At 48.4% G+C, this 16,327-nt stretch overlaps 1 protein-coding gene across 19 annotated transcripts in view; it reads right to left on the reverse strand.

The window, feature by feature from the left end:
- Window positions 1-16,327, reverse strand: part of SH3KBP1 (SH3 domain containing kinase binding protein 1) — a 378,310-nt gene that overhangs the window by 55,335 nt on the left and 306,648 nt on the right. For all 19 annotated transcript variants that reach the window (XM_070067164.2, XM_070067168.2, XM_089324878.1 and 16 more), the window contains 3 exons: window positions 14,082-14,133; window positions 10,288-10,368; window positions 6,604-6,763 (listed from right to left, as the gene is read on the reverse strand). In XM_070067164.2, the coding sequence (XP_069923265.1) occupies window positions 6,604-6,763; window positions 10,288-10,368; window positions 14,082-14,133 (293 nt within the window). The remainder of the gene's footprint in view (window positions 1-6,603; window positions 6,764-10,287; window positions 10,369-14,081; window positions 14,134-16,327) is intronic.

Raw genomic sequence — 16,327 nt, forward strand, 5'->3', positions numbered from 1 at the left:
ATACAGACACAGAGAGACTTTGCATCTACTGGTTCACTCCCCAAATGCCTGCAACAGCCAGGGCTGATCCAGGTTGAGGCCAGGAGCCCAGAACTCAGAATGGGTCTCCTACGTGGGCAGGAGGGAAACAAGTACTTGAGCCAACTCACTTGTTGCCCTCCAAGGGTGCACATTAGCAGGAAGCTGGAACTGGAAGTGGAGCTGGGACTTGAACCAGGCACTCCAATATGGGATCCAAGCATCCCAAATGGTGTCTTGATCACTATACCAAACACCTACCCCTCATCACTGAATTTTTAAATTTTAAATCAATTCTGGTATTCAAATTTTTTAAGTATTTTTCCCTGTTAAAACTCCATAGTAACTTTTTAGAAATTGGAAGAGCATTTTTCTCAATACTTGAGTATGTGTGTTCACGTCTGAGGAGGGGAGCAATCAGTGTAAGGTGCTTACTGTGTGCTTCCACTCCCTCTGATGGAACACAGACTACTTGCTGGTGTCATTCTGGTTTTCCTATATATACTTCCTGAAAACCACATCAAATAAAAATTATAGAAGCCATTGTTTTAGACTACTGGGCCCCAAGAGACTCGATTAAAAAATCAAAATGGAGTCACCCAAGCTAAAGTTCCATGTCATCAAACTCAAACTCAGTTATTACCTGATCTTGCAGAAATCATGAGAGTTAACAGCCTGGCAAGTTTCAATCAGCAGGATAATGGAATCCAAACTGCTTTAATCCTTAGACAGTAAAAATAACCTGATAGTAACCAGTTATTTTCCAATCGTTCTGTATCCCTGTCTCCAACTTAAAACAAAAATAACTTTGAAGTGACTAATCTGCTTCTTGTTCTTTGTTTCTGTTTTTTTCAGCCCTTCAGGGCCTATAAAACCAACCTCTTCTGTTCAGCCCATCAAAGCACTCATTACATTTTATAGAATGAAATATTGTCTTTTTCTAGAATTGAAAATAAAGTCAGGGGCTGGCACCGTGGCACAGTAGGTTAAGCCTCTGCCTGTGGTGCTGGCATGCCAAATGGGCACAGGTTCAAGCCTTGGCTCCTCTACTTCCAATCCAGCTCCCTGCTGATGGCCCAGGAAAGCAGCAGAGGATGGCCCAAGTCCTTGGGCCCCTGCTTCCTTGTGGGAGACCCAGGGGAAGCTCCTGGCTCAGCCCAGCTCCTGCCGTTGTGGCCACCTGGGGAGTGAACCAGTGGATAGACTGTCTCAGTCTCTGTCTCTCCTTCTGTCTCTGTAACTCTACCTTTCACACTTGATTTTAGCCAAAAGGTGGAGAAGCAATTGAAACTCTACCTTTCAAATAAAAGAAATAAATCTTTAAAAAAGAAGAAGAAAATAAAGCCAAACAAAATAATTAAACTAGGGGCAGGCATTTAAGCTAGCAGTTAAGATGCCTAGAGCCTACGTCAGAGTACCTGGATGGGCTCCCTGCCTGGCTCATGAGTCCAGCTTCCTGATAACACACACCCTGAAGGGCAGCAGGGATGACGCCAGGGCTTGGTCCCTGTAACCCATGTGGGAGACTCAGGCTGCCAGTTCCCAGGTTCAGCTCAGCCAAGGCCTGGCCACTTTGAACATTCAAGGAGAAAACCAGTAGATGGGAGTATGCCATATGTGTGTGTGTGTGTGTGTGTGTGTGTTTTCAAATAAATGAATTTTAAATTTTAAAAAGATCATTAACATAAATGGCTGTAGTTTTGTCCCTGGACAACTGTGGACTGAACACCTGAGCCCCACCAGTACTAAGATCCAGAATAGTACTTTGCACACAGTAGTCCATCAATATATTTTCATTACGTGAATCTATCTAAAAAAGACATCTTTATACTAAATGTTATATACATGCTTGCTTTCTTTTTTAAAGATTTACTTATTTATGGGGCCAGCACTGTGGCATAGCCGGTAAAGCTGCCGCCTGCAGTGCCGGCAGCCCTTATGGGTGCCGGTTTGAGTCCCAGCTGCTCCACTTCCGATCCAGCTCTCTACTATGACTTGGGAAAGCAGCAAAGAATAGTGCAAGTGCTTGGGCCCCTGCACCCACGTGGGAGACCCAGAAGAAGCTCCTGGCTTTGGATCGGTGCAGCTCCGGCCATTGTGGCCATCTGGAGAGTGGGGAGTGAACCAGCGGATGGAAGATCTCTCTTTCTCTCTCTGCGTCTCCTCTCTCTTTGTAACTCTGACTTTCAAATAAATAAAGTAAATCTTTAAAAAGAGATTCAATTTATTTGAAAGGTAGAGTTACAGAGGGGAGAAAGAGCGAGAGACCTTTTATTTACTGGTTCACTCCCCAAATGGCTTCAACAGCCAGGGTTGTGCCAGGCAGAACCCAGAAGCCAGGAGCTTCTCTTGGGTCTCCCCTGTGGGTGCAGGGACCCAAGCACTCGCGCTATCCTTTGCTGCTTTCCCAGGTTCATTAGCACAGAACTGATCGGAAGTGGAGCAGCTGGGACTCAAACTGGCGCACATATGGGATGCACACACTGCAGGCTATGTCCTAATCTGCTGAGCCAGAGCAATGCCAGTCCTCTTTCAAGACAAAGAAAGCAGTCTCTTCTGAAAGGCACGTTTGGCAGCACGCGGTCTGGCCGGGGAGAGGCAGTGCGAGCCTGGCCACTGCAGCTGGAACTCCAGTGCTTAGTTCCCAGCAAGAGCTGCAAATAATGACCATGGGTCCACTTTTTCAACCATCCGTCCATCTGTCCATCCATCTAGTCAGGTAAACACAGGTGAAGATTTGGGTTCACACAGCACACAGAACCGTCTCTCCTGAGGATCACTGACACAAAGCTGTGGCATTCAGGTTGACATCCTTACCTCAACCAGTCTGCTGGAAGAAAATTAGTTCATAGGCCAATACACAGGTGGGCAGCACACCGTCACTGCCTGGCAGAAATACATAAAGCGCATTATGTATTGGGTACCAATAAGCCTTTCTTGGACTTCTAGGAGGGGCTGCACGTGGAAACATGGCACACTAGGTGACAGAATGTAAGGCACACATGCTAGCGAGCTTGTACAGAGGCTGGGAGGGATGACGGGAAAGGCAAAATTGAACAAAATGTGAGCACTGGCACCTCCCCCCCTTGTAAGGAACCACGGCATCCAACAAGTGTTTGTTAAATGAGCCACTACCATATGCTCAACACTGCAAGGCATGTGGAGATGACAAAACACATTCCTGATCTGCTTTAAATCTGGTAAAGGAGTCCGGGGGTGTGCGCATCCCAAGTGGCACAGCATGGGGCCCAGCACTAGGCTAAACAGGGGGTGTCAGGCACTGGGGGAGAGAGCAGCCTGAGCGACGAGGGAAGGCTTCCAAGGGAGGCCAGGCTGACGGGGCTCGCAAGGAGGGGACATGGAAAGGCTCCAGGGAAGCAGGGCTGGGCCTCATGAGCACCTTGGGAGAATCTGGAGCAGTGGGTCTCACGACGTCAACACCAGCAGAGCGACCACACCTTGGAGCGCGTGAGAAATGCCGATTCCTAGGCCTACCCAGACCCACTGCGCCAGCAACTGCGCACGCGAGCCCAGTGATTTCTTTTACAGATTTTTAAAAAGCTTTATTTGAAAGGCAGAGTGACAGACAGAAAGGGAGACATACACTTTCACAAAAAGAGAGAGACAGAGAGAGAGAGAATATGAATCTTCTATTCTCCGCAAATGGCCGTGGCTGGGCCAGGCTGAAATCAGGAGCCAGGAACTCCATCCAGGTCTCCCACATGGGTGGCAGGGGCCCAAATACTTGGGCATCATCCGCTGCTTGCCCAGGCACATCAGAAGACAGCTGGATTGCTTAGCAGCCGGGACTTGAACCAGTGCTCCCAGTTGGGATACCAGTATTGCAAGGGACAGGTGAACCCACTGTGCCACTGCACCAGGCCTGCTAGTGATGTCTGGAATGAGGTCTGCAGATGACTGGGGGAAATCAAGCTAGAGAAGCACTGAGGTAGAGCAGGCACAGCCTTCCCTTAAACTGAACAGCCATTCTGGGGCTCTCCCCCTCCTTTCTGCAAACCAGTGCCTTAGGGGCTGGCTCCCCTCTCCACGCTGCTCAGACGATCCTCACACAATTAGGAAGTTACATTTCCCACTGGGTTCTGCACAGAGCCCTCCTGTGCACCTTCCTTGGTGCCTGACCTTCTCACTGACATTTGGATATTGACAGAACTACAGGCAGACAAGAGGCAAGCGGAGGCAGGAGGCAAACAGGACCTCTGTGAGTTTAAAGTTCCACCGTGATGACACGTTTCTCCCAGGCTGGCAAAAGGGCACCTATCCCATCACCAGAGGGCTGAGAGCCACTAGAGAAGGCGAGGAGCGTTCAGAATTCCACCTGTCTTCCTAGGAGATCTCAAGAAAGAGCAGGAATATTTTGGAAACTGTTGCTGAGTTTGTGAAGATGCTGGCAGCCCCTAGAACACTAAGCGAGTCTGGCAGTGTGGCTTCGGCTCTTTCTGCAGCACGAAGCATGGTGTAACCTTTGCTGCTTCCTGTCTTCTCCATGTCCGGATAACGCACAGTCTGGGTGGAAGCACTTGAGTTTACATATCGTTTCCCTTCTGATGTGCTAGCTTCTCAGCTGACCGCGCCAAGAGAGGCGCTCTCACTCTGGTCCTCAGGGCTGTCAAGGGGCCCCATCATGCATGCGTGCTAAGAGTCTTCTACAAGCAGTCACTAAAGAGTGTGTGACACGTAAGAGCCTGAGCAACCCAACAGGGAGTCATTCATTCCCCCAGTGCCTCTGTATGGAGGCAACTGTCAGATTGGACCTTGGCAGGCACCTGTAGAAAGACATGAGTCAACCAGCTGCTACTCAAATGGGCTTACACACACCAAGATGCCCACAACTGAGTCCTTCTGGGCAGCTGGCCTCCCATATATGGGCACGTGTGCAGCCACCACTGCATGCCGAGATCCTGATCGCTCTCAACCACGCACATCATGACTCGCTTCTGTATTCGATGGGAGGGGGGGTTGTTGTTGACAAGAAAAGGCAAAGAGGCACATTAGGCTACAGGTGAACACTGAGAACACCATGCTAAACCAATCAAAAAGGACAAACCCTACATGACTCCACTTATACGTGTCTGAGGTGTGTAGTGAAGTCCAGTTCACGGAGCTGGAAATCAGAAGGGTGGCCGCCAGGGGCTGTGGGGGCGGGAGGAGGGAATGGGGAGGTGTTTAATGGGTATGGAGCTGCAGCTTTACAAGATGAACAGAGTGCTAGCAATGTTTGCACAACAGCGTGAGGGTATGCTTAATGCCACCAAACAAAGGCACTTACAATGGTTAAGATGACAAATACTGTGTGGCATGTATCCTAACACAAGGAAAAAAATTGTTCTGAAGTGAATGACTGCCTATCTTACTCCAGTGTAGCTAGTTCAATAGGAAACAATGAGAGAGATAATGAAAACAACATGGATTTCTAGGATGGGGCTTCATCTTCGGAACACTTAGGTACTGTCCACTACAGTCCTCAATTTACAAATGGTGAAAGGGAGGTGACAGGGATGAGGACTTGCCAAGGCTTGCCCTCCTCCTATGAGGTGGGCTGAGAATGGAACTCACAGGTCACTCTGACTCCATTCAAGAGCCTGGAAGCCCCACGCGACTCTCAGCGTGGAAACTCAGCTTACAGCAACAAAGCAAGTGACCGTGCGGACAGGGACATGTCTGGACATCTCCAGGTCACTGACTTGCCGCAACATATTATACCAACACGTACAGCACGTATATGTAATGGCAGAAAGTTCTGGCAACGAATTTGTGGAGAAAACTCCATGCTTCCCCGCTCTGCACACTATAAGGATACTTCAAAAAATTCATGGAAATGAGACTAAAACAAGTTTCTTTATTGCAAAAAATATTATCATCAATGCATATGAGGGTCTTCAAAGATTTCATGGGAAATGCATATTATGAAAAAACTACCCAAAAGTTTTGTTATTTGTACTATGTATCTTTTGTATTTCATTGCCCCACAAACTTTCTGAAGTACCCTCATATGTGCAGCGAGCTAGCCAGAGAATAAATTTTTGCTTTGCCAGGCACACCCCCAAACATGCGCCTACTGAAAGCTTGTCCCTAGCAGCTTTGAGGGTCTGTGAGCTCAGAGAAAACCTCTGCCACGTGGGCTCCTGGGCTCCACCTTGGAATGTACCGTGAAAAGCAAGGAGCTTGGGGTACGGAAGGAGAACTCAGAGAGCAGCAGTAGGCTCTGGGAATGTAACTGCAAGTGAGATGCCCACCCCGAGGCCAGCGGGAGATCCAGGGAGTGAAGGTGGATGTGCTACCTGCATTTCCAGTCTGCAGAGTAGCCAGCCTCGCGCTAAAGCAGCCCAGAGAAAAGCCCTGTGCGTGAGCAGGGCCTAGATGCTGCAACTCTGACCCTCACCTGCCGATCTGTACCCCCAACCTTGTTCTCACTTCTGCCCTGGACAGAAGTGGCTGGTACCTCTAGACAGCTTTGCTGGAGGACAATTCCCTCCCCACCCTCCTCCTGAGGTCTGGGCACTGGATCCTGTCCCGTGTCCCCTGACCACAGCATTCCCGCCCCCGGTCCCAAGAGCCGGGCAGTACCTGGTGTGTGTCAGTGGGCCCACTGGTCGCTCGGGCCTTCTCGGGGGCAGTGCGCCAGGTCTGCTCAGAGAATTGGTCTTAGGTGGCCGAGGCTTTTTTGGTGGGATGGCAGGAACGGAGGGCTTCTGTAAGTCCAGTTTTTGCTCCCTCTCTGGTCTGTCTTTAAATCATTGTTGAACAACGCATAAAGAAAACAGACAGATCTAGTGTAAGTGACCATGCTTAGATACGGATCGCTTATTTCTTGCTTGAAAAAAACATGATGTCACTCCTGAAGGTGAAATAGAAGGTAAAGAGTATTACTTACTCTTCGTCAAGTTAGAAAGAGCCCTATGGAGCCGTGGCTCACTGTTTCCTTCTTTCCACACCTTTCCTCCCTTTGTTCCTCTGCAAACTCCTATTCATCCATCAAAGCGTGGCAGAGACATGGCACCATGGCGCTCTCTTCTCAAGAGCTGGACCAAGCTCAAAGGCAGACAGGCTCCAAGCCTGGTCATGTCCCTCTGATCCTGTGTGGTACTGGTGCACAAAAGTGCTCAGTAGATGGCTGATAGGTTTAGTAAATGGCCCAGAGGACCCACTGGGTATGGGGAGGAAAAGGGGCTGACACCTCTGAATGGTCTCTGAAAAGGGCCATGAGCCAATAAAAGGAGGAGTGTCTCAGGGAGCAATTAGTTCTGAAATCTTGTGCAGTCTGAACTGCGAAGGCAACCTGGGAATTCACAGGTGCAGTCCTCTCTTGGCAGCTTCAGGGGACTGGTTCCAGGACTCCCTGAGGACACCCACATCCATGGGCAGCCGAGTCCCTTGTATAAAAATGGCACAGTATTTACATCTAACCTACACATATGCTCCCTTATCTCTAGACGGCTTCTAATATCTAACACAGCTTAAATACTATGCCGGCAGGAGTTATGCTCTATTGTTTAGAGAATAATGACAAAAAGAAGTCTATCCATGTTCAGTACAAGTGCAATTTTTTCCCCAAGTATTTTCAATTTGTACTTGGCTCAACCCATGGATGTGGAACCCGCATGGGAAATTCCCATTATCTTTTCATCTCATTTTCCACAAGCCATTTGAAGCCCCTCATTTTAGGTTTCAAGGCTTTTTTGGAGTCAGAGCTCTCAGAATGAAACTGAAGCCAGGCCTCTTGGTCAAACTGTGCAGTGCTCAGCGACAGCTTCAAGTTCTGTTCCCAAATGGCCTTGTCCCACGCATACTATGGAAAGTTCACATCCACATTCTTCTTCGTAAAGACAGAACTTCAGAGAGCTGCCCACTGAAGTGCAAGCAGGTTCTCTTTGCTTACTTGCAAGATGGGACTCAGAACATCTTTTACTTGCAAGCACAAACTCATGTTGTTTGGATGCTCAGGCTGATTGGCACAAGCTTCAAAAACCCATTAGAGGGGCAGATGGTTGACAGAGTGGTTAAGACATGACTTGGAACACCCCCATCCCATCGGAGTGCCTGGGTGTGAGTTCTGGCTCTGCTTCCAATTCCAGCTTCCTGCTAATGCACGCCCCATGGGGCAGCAGGCGACAGCTCAAGTGCCTGGGTCTCTGCCACTCACACAGGAGACCTGGACTGAGTTCTGTGCTCCTGGCTTTAGTCTGCCTCAGCTCTGGTTGTTGCAGGCATTTCGGGAGTGAACCAGCAGATGAATGATCCATCTATCTCTCTCTCTCTCTCGGTATCTCTCTCTCCCCCACCTCTACCCCGTGTCTATTTCTCGGTCTTTCAGATGCATAAAAATAAATACTATTTAAATAATTAAATACTTTCAAAAAGATCCATCAGGTGTTGGGCAAGTATCACTGCATGCAACGCCACAATGCTTCTGTGGGAGAAGCACACCCCAGCCAGGAATGCTGGGAATTCACTTTCTGGCACCCAGGGCCCAGAGGAGGAAGGGCTGAGCTAAAATACAAAGAAGAGATTTGTCATGCTGGCAGCAAGACAGGGATGAACACTCCATCCTGGAGCCTGCAGAATGAATGTGTATGCGTGTGTGTGTGTGTGTGTGTGTGCATGTGCACTGCATGCACACTGACCTAAGAGGGAGGCAAAGTCTCAGGGCCAGGCTGGTTCCCTGGCTGACCATGGCAAAGCACAACAGCTCATGGAGAGGGAAGAACCAAAGGGGTGTGGCTACTTCCTAGCACAAGCCAAGTGCATGTTAGTCAGTATGGAAGCGTTTTCCTCACACAGCTCGCTGTCACCCAGAAACCAGCTACATGTCTTCCATGAGGACAGGGGATGATGCATGGCTACTTCACAACACACTTCCATCCAGGAGTTATTCACACGGTGTACATGCAATGGCTACTTTGTTCACTGAGCTGTGGCGCAGACCTGGCCTTCACAATGAAGTCCTGTAACTCAAGTTCCAACTGCTCACTAAGAATAAAAGAAGCACAATTTAAGAGCTCACAATCGGGGCCGGTGCTGTGGCGTAGCAGGTAAAGCTGCCACCTGCAGCGCCGGCATCCCACATGGGCGCCGGTTCGAGTCCTGGCTGCTGCACTTCCCATCCAGCTCTGTGCTGTGGCCTGGGAAAACAGTGGAAGATGGCCCAGGTTCTTGGGCCCCTGAACCCACGTTTGGGGCCCAGAGGAAGCTCCTGGCTCCTGGCTCCTGGCTCCATATTCACATAGCTCTGGCTGTTGCAGCCATCTGGGGAGTGAACCAGCAGATGGAATACCTCTTTCTCTTTCTTTCTCTCTCTCTCTCTGTCTCTCTCTGTCTCTCTCTGCCTCTGTGTAACTCTGCCTTTCAAATAAATAAATAAATCTAAAAAAAAAAAAAGAGAGTTCACAATGTTGGCAAAAAGTCTGGCTGGCTGATAAAAAATTAAATTTCACAATACGACCTCATGAGGCCGCCAAGGAGCAGCTCCAAATAATTACGTTCATTAATTCAGCATCTCTCTTGTGACTTCAAAATAACTGCTTTTTAAAATGGAATTGCCTCAGTCTCCTGTTCATAATAATAGCAGAGCACTTTCCCCACAGAAATGTCTCACCAATCAACTCTTAGACGCCTCCCCAGCAAGCAGATTTCTTCTGGAGAGACACTCAGAAGGGCAGGAGTCACACACGTCTGCAAACCTGGCTGCCTGAGACCTCTTAAGCTACTTTCCTGCTGACCTGAGATGTGATCACCTTCAGGGGATTCTGGGCACTGAGTTGTTTCCCCCGTGTTTGCCCTGCCGACCCTCACCTCCCATGCCTCGCTAACACTCCTAAGCAAGGACATGTATCTCTAACATCGCTATCCAGAGGCGCAGGTCATGCAGTGACCCAGGGAGAGAACTGATCATGGGGATGGGAATGTCACTAAGCCACCTCCGTCCACCAAGAGTGAAGGGGCAGCCTGGGGTGCTGGGCCTCAGGCAACACACAGTTGACATCCGCAACTTCAGGGAGCATGGATGGTGGAAAGCCCCAATGCGGTGAGTGGGCTGGCCACCTTTCATTTAATGAGAAATTCCAGCCCTAGAGAGTGCCACGGAACCCTCTCCGATTTCCTTGGAAAGGAGCTATTCATAAACAGTCAAAACAAAACCAGAATCACCATGTTCCACAGAAAAGGCAAATTCTACGGGTTATCAGGATTAGGCCTGTGACACACAGCTTCGTCTCTTGTCCCAAAAGTGCCAATGAAGAATTGATTTCATACCTTTTTCTTCTGTTCTGTTTGGAAGTGTTTCTGGTCTTTCAGGAGGTATCTTTTTAATTTCATGTTTTCTCTCGGTGGTACCTAGAAGGAGAAGGACAACAGTATCAAAAAATGTTTTCTCTATTCATTTATTAGACACACCAGCATTTAAGTATTTATCAGGTATAGAAAAGTCAACAGTTTGTTTGTTCATGAGTTACTTGGCAAACATGACTGAACAGAGAGGAGTTTCTGGCCTATGTCACTATGTTTGCCTGCCTATAATCCTAATTTATCAGACTATTAATAACTTCTGGTTTTAAACTTGACTTGCTTTGGCATCAAAATAGTCACAAGGTATCACTGGGTGGGGATGGAGAATGTGCATAAATAAATAAGTCAATTCTCAAAACATATAAATAGGGGGTCACTAGATATCATGCTCTACAAATAAAGATGACTTGGTGACTTGGATCCCATCTTGTAGCAGTTTTAAAACATGGTCTGGAATGGCTTAACATCCTCCTATTAAGAGATGAGGTCAAGATTCCCCCATCTGGAAGGTGGGCAGGCCTTGGGCTGCTTTGACCAGTGGCCAGTGTGATGCCATGGCATTTCTGAGGTAAGTCATAAAAGGCTTGCATAGCTTAGACTTTATTTGCTGGAACACTCAAGTTCCATTTAAGAAGTCAACCAGCTTGGAGAGGCCACATGTAGATAGTCTAGTATACAGCCCCAGCTGAGCCCAGCCTCCCAGCCACCCTTGCCAAGGAAAGCCAGGCATGTGGATCAAACAGCTATCTTGGAAATGGAGCCTGCAGCCTATCCAGTGTTCCCAGCCAAAGTCCCAGACATGATGGAACAGAGACAAGCCATCCTGGACGTGTTCTGCTCATATCCTTGAACCACAGAATCTGTGAGCATAAGAAGACTGTTTTTTTTTTTTTTTTTGACAGGCAGAGTGGATAGTGAGAGAGCGAGACAGAGAGAAAGGTCTTCCTTTGCCGTTGGTTCACCCTCCAATGGCCTCCACGGCTGGTGCACTGCGCTGATCCGAAAGCAGGAGCCAGGTGCTTCTGGTCTCCCACGTGGTGCAGGGCCCAAGCACTTGGGCCATCCTCCACTGAACTCCCTGGCCACAGCAGAGAGCTGGACTGGAAGAGGGGCAACTGGGACTAGAACCTGGTGTGCTGGCGCCACAAGGTGGAGGATTAGCCTATTGAGCCGCAGCGCCAGCCAGACTGTTTTATGCCACGAAATCTGGGGTGGTTTGCTAATGAGTACTGGAGCATGACCTTCAGCTGACGGATGTGCAGAGAAGGTAGACGGGTTCTCCCTAAATCCTTTCTGTTGACATCTGAATCCCTTCAGAATGACATCTTTTCAAGGGTTCCGCTTAGCATTTCCTCTTTACCCACCTGGTCTGCAGCAGCTGCCTCCCCTGGAGTCCTCATCACTGCCAATGTCCTCAGGCATGTAAGAGCGCTTGGAAAATATTAAAGCACAAGCCAAGCCAAAGTGTTCCTCTTACGGGTGGACCTGGTTGAGTGCTTGACAAACTTCACATGGCCAGCCCCCAAGGTGGGTGCCTGCTACCAAAATCCCAACTACACAAGCTCAGAGGCTACAATAACTTAAAAAAATCTACTGAACACAAAATTTACTTTAATCTCCTTAACAACTGACTACTAACCAAACGCTGTGTCTGATAGCTACCAAGTCCATATTTGATTTTCTGGTCAAATAATCAAGCACAAGGAAAGCTGATGATGGGGAAAATATCAAAGCCTACCTTCCTATCACAAAGCCACTCCCAAGATCGTTCTTCAGGGTAAATGAGCAGTAGCAGTAATCTATGAAGATGAAATGTCACCTTGTTTTGCCCCACAGGGATCCACAATCTCAGTAAAATTGTTTGAGAATAAAAGTGTGCCTAACATGCTACAATGTGGTCTCCTAATGAGAATGAACAAGTTCAGTATCATTTCTAGAGACACAGCAAGAACTGATAATCCTACTCAAGAATCTGAGACTGCGTATGTTCTAGGCTGCCCAAGCCTTGGACTAATCTGTTACCAGGGCCTGTAGGGCAAACGGTCTTCAGAGAAGAGCAAATGAACAGCTTGCTTTAATTCCAGCACAATGAAATATTTATAGGACCAGAACCACTAGGTGGCAAAGTGAAACTGCTCAAGGCAAGCAAGGCTGGGGGCGGAGCGGGAGATGTAATTAACATCCCATTTCAGGGCTCAATCTCTGCCTTTCTCAAGTATGCTAAACGGAATGGGAAAGGAATTGGGGGCCAATTGATTTTTCCCTCAACTTGGCAGGCCAAAAGAACTTTAACTTGCTTTTTTAAAAAAAAGATTTATCCATTCATTTTCAAAGTGAGAGAGAGAGAGAGAGAGAGAGAGAGAGGGAGGGAGGGTGGGTGGGTGCTGGTTCACTTCCCACATGGTAGCAATGGCCAGCACTGGGCCAGGCTGAAGCCAAGAGCTTCATCTGGGTCTCCCACGTGGGTGCAGGGGCCCAGACACTTGGGCCATTTTCTGCTGCTTTTCCCAGGCAATTAGCAGGGAGCTGGATTGGAAGTGCAGCAGCCGGGACAGGAACCAGTGCCCACATGAGGTGGCGGCGTCAGCAGCTACCCACAATGCCAACCTCAGAACTTTAAATTTCTTAATAAATCTATGAACAAAGCAATCTGGAAATTTATCCACATTTCAAATCTACAGAAATATCACTGTGAATGTGTAGAACTAAAAATATACGTACTCTGTTTTAATTTTTTTAAATGCCACTTAACCAGCTATTCACAGAGGAATTTCACCCCCCTACACATAATTCATTTTAACAATTAGAAAGAGGAATGCAGCCGGTGCCATGGCTCACTAGGCTAATCCTCCGCCTTGCGGCACCGGCACACCGGGTTCTAGTCCCAGTTGGGGTGCCGGATTCTGTCCCAGTTGCCCCTCTTCCAGGCCAGCTCTCTGCTGTGGCCCGGGAGTGCAGTGGAGGATGGCCCAAGTCCTTGGGCCCTGCACCCGCATGGGAGACCAGGAGAAGTACCTGGCTCCGGATCGGGGAGGGAGGGAGGGAGGGAGGGAGGGAGGGAGGAAGGAAGGAAAGGAAAAGAAAGGAAAAGAAAGAGGAATGCTGCTGGAAATGTGAGTTGTCAGCTTTCAGTATGAGAAGCCAGTGTGCAACGAGTTACCACGTGTCTAACAACACCCATTTTTCCTATGTTATTCAACTTTAATATCTGAACTGCATAGAGCAAGTAACCTGGACTCTTTCCAGACATAAAAAGGCATCCTGAAGAGGAGTATTTATCACTAGAAAAACAGCTTTCTGTTGGGGTTAACTGAAGCAGGCACCAATTTTGGTTAACCACACGGGAGAGACATGGAAAATTGAGCAACGCTGTACACACACTGCGACACGACGCTCCGTGGGAAGCCATCCTGCCCAGGCAGACCCTCGACCAGGCACAGGCGGAGCAGGACAGGCAGAGCCTTCTAGCCTCAAAAGCACTTCATTGAAACAAAACCCAACTGCTTGACTGGAAAGTTCTTTCTGACCATTCTCTTTGGGGGCCTAGATTTTTGCTCCAGATCGGAGACAGACTGGAATGACAGGTTTATTTCTTCAGGAAAAACAGCTGGATATTGAAAAGGTGCCTACTGAGACCAAATTCCCAATTTGGCAATGTGTGGCGTTTGAATCTAGGAATGTTGAACTCTCCCAAGGACAGTTTGAATGCGAGTGAAAAGAAAGATGCACGTTTGACTTGATGGAACAGAAAGGTACCTTACCTGCCCCTGCTTTGATGACAGGAGCGGATGGAGGCGGTGGCTTCTTGGGTCTCTGAAAAATTAATCAAAATTATACCACATGAGATTGTTGGCAAGCCTGGCCTCTTACAAAAGGACCAAAGACACCATTTCTATGTGCACTCTGGACAATTTAGAGATGCCCCCCCCCCCCCCAAACTGAGCAATTCTCTCTCTCCAGGGATGTCAGTCTTTGGTACCTTCAGACAAACCTAAAATAAATTCAGTCAGCAAAACAAAATTCGGATCGACAAATGCAACGCCATTTCCCCCTTTCTAAATTTGCAACAGCCTTCTGGAAAAGTGTGGCTCAGCAAAAATGGCCTGAAACCAGCCAGCACAATGGTCCACCCACGCTGAAACCGCATTTGCAATTAAGATTTAATCTGCTCAATAACCAAGGGATTCGAAGAGAGTCGCTGTGAAGATTCAAAATCAGATCTTCTCTGGAGGAGGGGCCTCCAACAAAAGGCAGGCAGAGGGCACGCTCCGGCCAGGTCCAGGTCGGGTGTCAAGTCTTCTGCCCCTTTCTAAGGCTGAGGCGGCCGGGTCATAGGCAAGCCCCCTCCCCCAACCCCCCCCCCTCCATGTTGTACTCTGTCAACTGGAAGGGAGGTTTTTCTGCACATCAGCTGCTATTTTTCTCTCTCACACTGTCACTCTGTAGGTGACAGAAGCAGCAATGCGATCAATGGCATTCATCCCGGGACTGGTTCCAGGGACGTCACCTAGGATGGACTGCAGGAGGGAGATGGTCAGGCTGGACTTGGCGAATGATTCAGTGGCCAGGGAATGCAGCCAGGACTCCGTTCTTAGACAGCCATGCTAAGGGCACGGGGTGGGGGTGGGGGAGCAAAGGCAAGGGGTGAACTCTCTCAATGTCAAGACTGTTAAGAAAGGGTGGCAATGGAGTGGGTTACAGCCTATGAGTTATGTTGGCCATCACAGTCTTGTGATTTTCAAAAGTCCCACAGGGTTTCTTCTGTTCTTTGGAAACCTACTGTTACCTACTTGTTAGCGAAAACCTGTTTTTTACCACAAGGACCAATAAAAAAAAGTGCCCGTCATGGGTTAACCTGCCAATGCCTGATATAGCACTGGGGGCCTGGGGAGAAATGGTTTTAAGTAAAAACCTAGAGACTACGAGACCCATAAAGGAACTTTCTCAGAGAGCATCAGAGCACGCAGGCTCCAGATTCAATGATATTTTAGTCCCGCTCTTCATGAGCTGCATGACTCAAGTTGCTGTGAGTTAGCAGCACAGCACGGTAGGCAGGAGGGGAGCGTCTGGAATCTGACTGTCTCTACTAATGCTGGCGCTTTCCAACACTAGCCATGGACGCTTGGCAGGCAGCCTCGCCCAGCTGGACCTCCTCATCTCCAAGCGCTCATTAGTAGCCCCTCCCTCCTAGGAGGAGGTGGTGCACAAGCAAGAGTCAGAAAGCACTGACTTGTTTACCCCTTGTGACAAAACTATGAGGTAGTGATACTAGTAAGCCCATTTTACAGACGAAATAATTGAGACTTCAGAAGATGAAGTCATTTCCCAACATCTCCAGGCTATTATGTGAGACAGAAGCGTGGGCTAGGAGCCAAGCTCAGGGCTGTCTGACCCACATACATGCTCTCAACCACCATAAAGGGTCCATTCTGCCAAACAATTTCACAAGACAAACCATCATATGGCCATTAAATTAAACCACACGCAATGAGCTTGCAGAAGCACAGAGAACTGAATTATGTTAGGTACAGGCCCTCCACTGGGTGGATCTGCTTCCGGCTTATGTTCTTACGCTGTGCCTTCCCTTTCTGCCAGCCCCTTTGACTATTTTCCTTTTTGGTCCTCTCTTCTCTTTGTGTAAATTAGACTGGGGACAGATGTATGTTTACCTAATGAAGTTACCATTGAAACTCTGCCAATTAACCTTCCTCTAAGCTCAGGAGCACAAAACTGCCAACACCCTGTGGCCCAATTCTTCTTAGCCAAGTCCCAACAATACCTACCCCTGGACAGCTTCCTCACTCTCTTATTGCTCTGAAAATTTCTGTAACCAATTTCACATGAGGCCATTACCCCCAGCGACCTTGCCTCAAACCAAATTGGAAAAAGACAAGTAAAAGTAGTCATATTTTCCAAGATGACTGGGCAAAGAAAGATAATCTAAGTGTTGTGTCACATTTGGCATGTAGCAGACACATGACATGTGACAGGGCAGAGCGGTGGGGTG

The sequence above is a fragment of the Oryctolagus cuniculus genome, chromosome X (assembly GCF_051225735.1).
Source record: "Oryctolagus cuniculus isolate XC-2025 breed Fujian yellow rabbit chromosome X, ASM5122573v1, whole genome shotgun sequence".
Taxonomy (NCBI): domain Eukaryota; kingdom Metazoa; phylum Chordata; class Mammalia; order Lagomorpha; family Leporidae; genus Oryctolagus; species Oryctolagus cuniculus.